Source organism: Euprymna scolopes, chromosome 24 (assembly GCF_053919585.1).
Source record: "Euprymna scolopes isolate OS-2025 chromosome 24, ASM5391958v1, whole genome shotgun sequence".
In the NCBI taxonomy this organism is placed as follows: Eukaryota; Metazoa; Mollusca; class Cephalopoda; order Sepiida; family Sepiolidae; genus Euprymna; species Euprymna scolopes.
Genome location: NC_136505.1, coordinates 32,300,399 through 32,308,401, shown reverse-complemented (window position 1 = coordinate 32,308,401; position 8,003 = coordinate 32,300,399). Strand labels below are relative to the sequence as shown.

The 8,003-nt window shown below is 28.8% G+C and overlaps 1 protein-coding gene across 4 annotated transcripts in view; it reads right to left on the bottom strand.

Moving 5' to 3' along the window:
* Positions 1–4,862: 4,862 nt before the first annotated feature.
* LOC145246638 (zinc finger protein ubi-d4-like) overlaps positions 4,863–8,003 on the bottom strand; it is a 93,908-nt gene continuing 90,767 nt past the window's right edge. For all 4 annotated transcript variants that reach the window (XM_080108339.1, XM_080108340.1, XM_080108338.1 and 1 more), the window contains one exon: positions 4,863–5,299. In XM_080108339.1, the coding sequence (XP_079964465.1) occupies positions 5,232–5,299 (68 nt within the window). In that variant the 3' untranslated portion in view covers positions 4,863–5,231. The remainder of the gene's footprint in view (positions 5,300–8,003) is intronic.

The following is an 8,003-nucleotide window of genomic DNA, read 5'->3' as shown; positions in this document are numbered from 1 at the left end:
CATCAAAGGAAAAAAACAAAAAAAAAGAGCGTTGTTACAATAGTGTCACCAGCATATGAAGTTTTGTCATCCCTGAAGACCTCATGATGCTGAACATCAATAGATACATCCACATTTCGAGCAAGGTAGTGAAACTCTGCACTGACCAGGTAACTGTTCGTCAGCCATACTCAGCACGTGGTGCAAGTCCAAAATTCAACCCACATAAAAACAAAAATACAGAAAAATTTTGTCATGGATCGAAAAATGTCATATTCCAAAAATCATATAAATTAATCAAGTAGATTTTTTTAAAACTAAAAAAATAATTTTTTTAATGACTGTTAGCAATTAGTAATAAATCGTAGCCATTACAAGGTTGATTTTGATTTCTATTACAGAGAAGTTGTTAAGGGGGAGGTAATCAGTGACACATTTTTCTGAGCGACACACTGCTCTCATTTTCTAATAAAATTTGATTTTCTTAGTTAAAAAAAAAAAAAATTAATAATACTTGATCAACTTATGTGATTTTTGGAATATGACATTTTCGTTCAATAGCAGGTATGTACATCATAAAGATTTTGTGAATATTTTTGTTTTCTTTGTTTTCTTAATGTAGGTTGAATTCTGGACTTTCACCCAGTGTGCTGCCCTACCAGCTGGAATACTCAACCCTGGATATCAGAACTTTATCAACCCCACTTCACCTGACAACCGGTCCAGTTAGAACACAAAGGGTGAGCTAAAGATGAGGTTGAAGCGGAGTTCATCAAGTGAAATTGATAGAACAAGTCATTATATATATATATATATATATATATATATATATATACTCGGGTTTTTTTATATTCAAAAGTAATGGACTAATGAATTCAACGAGGTTGTTAGATAGTGCTCAATAAAAAGAGCTAAAAATACTTGTTTATTGTTATATAAACATGCTCACATCCCGCTGCTACAAATAGCCACTTGTTTTAATCAAACAACAGATATCATCTGGCAGCGACTTGACTATTCAAAAGTTCAATGAATAATCTTATATATATATATATATGATGCAAGTCCACAGTTCAACCTAAATAAGAAAAAGAAAAATAGAGAAAAATATTTATGATGTACGTACCCATTATGGAATAAAAATGTTACATTCAGAAAAAAAATCACATAAATTGATCAAGTAGTTTTATTTTTAATTAGAAAATCAAATTTTATGTGAGAGCAAAAAAAGGACTGTGTCATGTCACAATCTGAAAAAAAAAAAAAAAAAAAAAAAAAGAGCAAATAACTCCACCATAAATCAAACTTGCTACATCAGCCCTGTAGTGCTAACTATTTCACATTAATCGCTTAAAATCATTTAAATATGATTTTCTTTATATTAAAAAAACTTACTTAATCAATTTACATAATATTTGGATATGACATTTTCGTTCCATGATGGCTATGTATATTAACAATTTTTCTGTATTTTTGTTTTAAGGTTAGCTGTTACTTGCAGAAAAAAAATACATAGGGTATAATTGAGATTGCAATTAATACTACTAAAACGTATGGTTACTAAACTTTACTCTAACCAAATGTATTTTTGAAAGCTTTAATCTAACCAAATGTATTTTTGAAAGCTTTAATCTGACTAAATGTATTTTTGAAAGCTTTAATCTGACCAAATGTATTTTTGAAAGCTTTAATCTGACCAAATGTATTTTTGAAAGCTTTAATCTGACCAAATGTATTTTTGAAAGCTTTAATCTAACCAAATGTATTTTTGAAAGCTTTAATCTGACCAAATGTATTTTTGAAAGCTTTAATCTGACCAAATGTATTTTTGAAAGCTTTAATCTAACCAAATGTATTTTTGAAAGCTTTAATCTGACCAAATGTATTTTTGAAAGCTTTAATCTGACCAAATGTATTTTTGAAAGCTTTAATCTGACCAAATGTATTTTTGAAAGCTTTAATCTGACTAAATGTATTTTTTAAGCTTTAATCTGACCAAATGTATTTTTGAAAGCTTTAATCTGACCAAATGTATTTTTGAAAGCTTTAATCTGACCAAATGTATTTTTGAAAGCTTTAATCTGACCAAATGTATTTTTGAAAGCTTTAATCTGACCAAATGTATTTTTGAAAGCTTTAATCTGACCAAATGTATTTTTGAAAGCTTTAATCTGACCAAATGTATTTTTGAAAGCTTTAATCTGACCAAATGTATTTTTGAAAGCTTTAATCTGACCAAATGTATTTTTGAAAGCTTTAATCTGACCAAATGTATTTTTGAAAGCTTTAATCTGACCAAATGTATTTTTGAAAGCTTTAATCTGACCAAATGTATTTTTGAAAGCTTTAATCTGACCAAATGTATTTTTGAAAGCTTTAATCTAACCAAATGTATTTTTGAAAGCTTTAATCTGACCAAATGTATTTTTGAAAGCTTTAATCTGACCAAATGTATTTTTGAAAGCTTTAATCTAACCAAATGTATTTTTGAAAGCTTTAATCTGACCAAATGTATTTTTGAAAGCTTTAATCTGACCAAATGTATTTTTGAAAGCTTTAATCTGACTAAATGTATTTTTGAAAGCTTTAATCTGACCAAATGTATTTTTGAAAGCTTTAATCTGACTAAATGTATTTTTGAAAGCTTTAATCTGACTAAATGTATTTTTGAAAGCTTTAATCTGACTAAATGTATTTTTTAAGCTTTAATCTGACCAAATGTATTTTTGAAAGCTTTAATCTGACCAAATGTATTTTTGAAAGCTTTAATCTGACTAAATGTATTTTTGAAAGCTTTAATCTGACTAAATGTATTTTTGAAAGCTTTAATCTGACTAAATGTATTTTTTAAGCTTTAATCTGATCTAATGTATTTTTGAAAGCTTTAATCTGACTAAATGTATTTTTGAAAGCTTTAATCTGACCAAATGTATTTTTGAAAGCTTTAATCTGATCAAATGTATTTTTGAAAGCTTTAATCTGATCAAATGTATTTTTGAAAGCTTTAATCTGACTAAATGTATTTTTGAAAGCTTTAATCTGACTAAATGTATTTTTTAAGCTTTAATCTGACTAAATGTATTTTTGAAAGCTTTAATCTGACCAAATGTATTTTTGAAAGCTTTAATCTGACCAAATGTATTTTTGAAAGCTTTAATCTGACCAAATGTATTTTTGAAAGCTTTAATCTGACTAAATGTATTTTTTAAGCTTTAATCTGATCAAATGTATTTTTGAAAGCTTTAATCTGACTAAATGTATTTTTGAAAGCTTTAATCTGATCAAATGTATTTTTGAAAGCTTTAATCTGACTAAATGTATTTTTGAAAGCTTTAATCTGACCAAATGTATTTTTGAAAGCTTTAATCTGACTAAATGTATTTTTGAAAGCTTTAATCTGACTAAATGTATTTTTTAAGCTTTAATCTGATCAAATGTATTTTTGAAAGCTTTAATCTGATCAAATGTATTTTTGAAAGCTTTAATCTGATCAAATGTATTTTTGAAAGCTTTAATCTGACTAAATGTATTTTTGAAAGCTTTAATCTGACTAAATGTATTTTTTAAGCTTTAATCTGATCAAATGTATTTTTGAAAGCTTTAATCTGACTAAATGTATTTTTTAAGCTTTAATCTGATCAAATGTATTTTTGAAAGCTTTAATCTGACCAAATGTATTTTTGAAAGCTTTAATCTGACTAAATGTATTTTTGAAAGCTTTAATCTGACTAAATGTATTTTTTAAGCTTTAATCTGATCAAATGTATTTTTGAAAGCTTTAATCTGATCAAATGTATTTTTGAAAGCTTTAATCTGACTAAATGTATTTTTGAAAGCTTTAATCTGACTAAATGTATTTTTTAAGCTTTAATCTGATCAAATGTATTTTTGAAAGCTTTAATCTGACCAAATGTATTTTTGAAAGCTTTAATCTGACCAAATGTATTTTTGAAAGCTTTAATCTGACCAAATGTATTTTTGAAAGCTTTAATCTGACTAAATGTATTTTTGAAAGCTTTAATCTGACTAAATGTATTTTTGAAAGCTTTAATCTGACTAAATGTATTTTTTAAGCTTTAATCTGACCAAATGTATTTTTGAAAGCTTTAATCTGACCAAATGTATTTTTGAAAGCTTTAATCTGACTAAATGTATTTTTTAAGCTTTAATCTGATCAAATGTATTTTTGAAAGCTTTAATCTGACCAAATGTATTTTTGAAAGCTTTAATCTGACTAAATGTATTTTTTAAGCTTTAATCTGATCAAATGTATTTTTGAAAGCTTTAATCTGACCAAATGTATTTTTGAAAGCTTTAATCTGACCAAATGTATTTTTGAAAGCTTTAATCTGACCAAATGTATTTTTGAAAGCTTTAATCTGACCAAATGTATTTTTGAAAGCTTTAATCTGACCAAATGTATTTTTGAAAGCTTTAATCTGACTAAATGTATTTTTGAAAGCTTTAATCTGATCAAATGTATTTTTGAAAGCTTTAATCTGACTAAATGTATTTTTTTAAAGCTTTAAATTTGACTATATATATTTTTTAAGCTTTAATCTGGCCAAATGTATTTTTGAAAGCTTTAATCTGACCAAATGTATTTTTGAAGCTTTGACCAAACCAGTAAGCAGATGAAACAGCTTTTTCAAAGGAAGAGGTTGGCTCAAGAATAAGTTGTCGAAATATACACATATGTGCAATCTGTTAAGTAGATGAACCGTCATAGATGATGAGAAAACTTATTACAATTAGATTTTTGTTATTTTTTAGGCTACTAATAACAACAACAACAGTTTTTTCAGTTGATAATTGAGAGTTTCTTATTTCATGATTAAAAAAAAAAAAAGTGCATAATGGATGTAGAATTGTTTTAGTTTGGGTTTTTGGAAATGACAAAATGAGTCGTCAGCAGTTTTTTTTTCCTCCCCACAATTTTTTTTTTTTTAGGAAGGATTCAACAATTTTGAAAGAAAATCAATTGAATCATTTGAACATCATTTACGGCAACAACAGCAGCAGCAGCAGAAGCAGCAAGAATTAAAAAAGTCCTCCTGGCTCAAATGTCTTTTTTTTTTTTCTTGCTATGCGACAAGTGGGTGGTAGAGTGCAGACAAAAGAAAAAGAGCACAAAGCAATGGGAATAAAAATCCCTTCTTCTTCTTAGCCCGCGCTCTTCTGCCAGTGAAGCTGGTAAAGTAGTTGAGACAAAGAGAGTGGCCATACGCCGTGTAATATGCCTCCTTTCATGGTTACTGCATCCCTTCGGGCTTCTTGCCTCCGTGGAACTCTTCTATGCACAAGTGGCAACTCCAACTACCTGGAAATGAACAAACAAAATGAAGTGAAAAGAAATTCATATCAAACGAAACAAAGACGAGTTCTACATACTTGGCATTGCATGAGAGTCTTTATATTTTGCCCCTCTGTTATACCATTTTGAGTTTTTCATCCGTTTTGTTTTTTATAAGACTTTGAAAGTTAGATTTCACTATTATGATATAATTTGGTAATTGTATTATAAATTGGACTTTTTGGCTTATTAAAAATGGGAAAAGTTATAACCCATTGCTTTGTGCCAAATTGATGGTTTTAAATAGTTAAATTTCTGCTCATTCTTGCATTAAATGTAACGTTACACATGTAGACCCAACACGTTGTAGCAGAGTATGTCAAAGGAACATAAACAAGTAATAACTCGACTCCCTTCTTTTTTCTTTTTCTTTTTTTTTTTTATTTATTTTTTTCATAATAACGGCATTTATTTCTGGGTACTTTCCCAAATAAACTGTTATTGTGCTCCTTCTCTCTGACCTCTCAAACGTGATCGCCAGTCTGTGCACACACTCTTTATAGTTTTTTTTTCGCACACGGCTCAGCATTTTTATATGTGCATACACGTTGTCACAGAAACCTATTAATCTCTAATGTGCACTGAAATGGATACCATAATACTTAGTATGCTGCACTTTATCATAACAAAGGTCCATACAAAACTTCAGCCAGAGCATTCAAGTTGTTTCCGAGAAAAAAGTGGAATGGACAGACAAACAGACAGACTAAGAGAAATATGATATAGATTTAACCAAATTGTTATAAAATATAACTAAGTTTTGTTATGGTAATATTTTAATCAAATTCTTGGATGTAAATAATTCCCAAGACTTTCAATCATTTAATGCATTAAGATTTGCTAAGAATTTTATAGTTGGAAACTATTTGAGAGTTCAATTTATTTTTAATTTTTGGAATCCTTTGAGATGAGGCTTCATAATTTGTGTATTTTTTTTTTTTTTTTTTTTTTTTTGCAGGTTGTTATCCTCATCTTCATAGTTGTCGTTTCACCATGTCTCAGCATACTCATCCTCTGGCCTTCCTCGAGTGGTTAACCATAATGGAATAGGAATGCTGAGTCTCGTAACTGTATTCCCAGTAATTACTGCCTTCTATAGTTGTTGTCTAGCCTGTATTTCTATTCTGTCAGGGTTAATAACCACCAGAGGCAGACCAGAGGATGAGTTCACCAAAACGTGCTGAAACAACAACTATGAAGATGAGGATAACAATCTGAAAAAAAAAAAAGAAAAAAAAAAAAAAAGAAAAAAAAAAGAAAAAGAAAAAAAAAAAAAAAGAAATAAATACACAAATAAAAATAGATATATAAAATCATTTGGTATGGACCTGACAATAGAAGACCAGATAAAAATGGATTTATAAGACCATAAAATTCAACTTTAATAGCTCTTCAGGGCACAGTGGATAGAGGCGTTGAGTCTCTATGGTAACAACAACAACTATGGAAGGCAGTAATTACTGGGGATACAGTTACGAGACTAAGTATTCCTTTATCGTTTCAGTTAACCAGCTGAAGAAGACCAGAGGATGAGTTGGCCGAAACATGGTGATACAACAACTATGAAGATGAGGATAACAGGCCACAAAAGAAAAAAAAAAAATGAATACACAAATTGAGAGTTTAAATGTTTCAAAATTCAAAGGGTTACAAAGTAATTTATTATAACTATCAGCAAAGATTTTAATGGTTGATTTGTTTATGAAGGAAGGGAAATGCGTTACTTTTGTAATTATAAAAAAATAAATTATAAAAAAATAAATTATAAAAAATAAATTATAAAAAAAATAAAGAGACTTAATAAAAAAATGTGCTCTTTTATTTTATGTTATCACCTTTTTTGATTTCAATAAAGTTAATAAAAATATTTAATAACGATGAGAAACACACACTCATACGAAGACACGTGAGAAGTTGTCTTGTAATTTTATTAATATAAATGTTGAAATAGTTTTCAGTGGAGAAAGAAATTTCCTCCCAAAAAAAGGACAGAACTTTGTGCTCACACACGACCAAAACAAAAAAATATTTTTACTTGTTTGGAAATAACTAAAAAAAAAAAAATTAGAATTTGTGAAATAAACAATAAATCTGTAATTTTTTTTTTACTATCTTTTTAACTGAAAACATTTTGAGAACTTTTTTTTTTTTTTTCTAAAGTTAGTAAAACTGAAACCACAAAGCAAAATATTTGGTCTTTCAACACCAACCACTATCAGGTTGATTCATACCACACCAAATGGACAATATTTTTTTTTTTTAATTTTATTTACAGATTAGTGCCAAATCTCAGTTTGTAAAGCAACTTGGACTAGGTGTTCTAAAGCATACAGTATCTGGCATTCCCAAAATGGTCACGTGTCGAAGTAACATGGTAACAAAATATAGGAAGCTGAAAAGGACGGACCACATTATACTTTGACGAACTCGTTGCACTTATGCCCCCTTGACATACATATCCCCAACAAACCCGCTTCGCAACAAAATCACATCCTTCCACTGTTGATGTCCCTAAATGCCAGAAGGCTTTCTACTCTAATTGTTTCTTCCCTGAACAGCTAGACTTTGGAATTCCTTTCCTGCTACCATTAGTGTGCTGATATGCAGAAGTTTAAATGTAACATAAACCAAACTCTTGTTAATCTTTCGTAGGCCTGGTCCCAAATAGTAG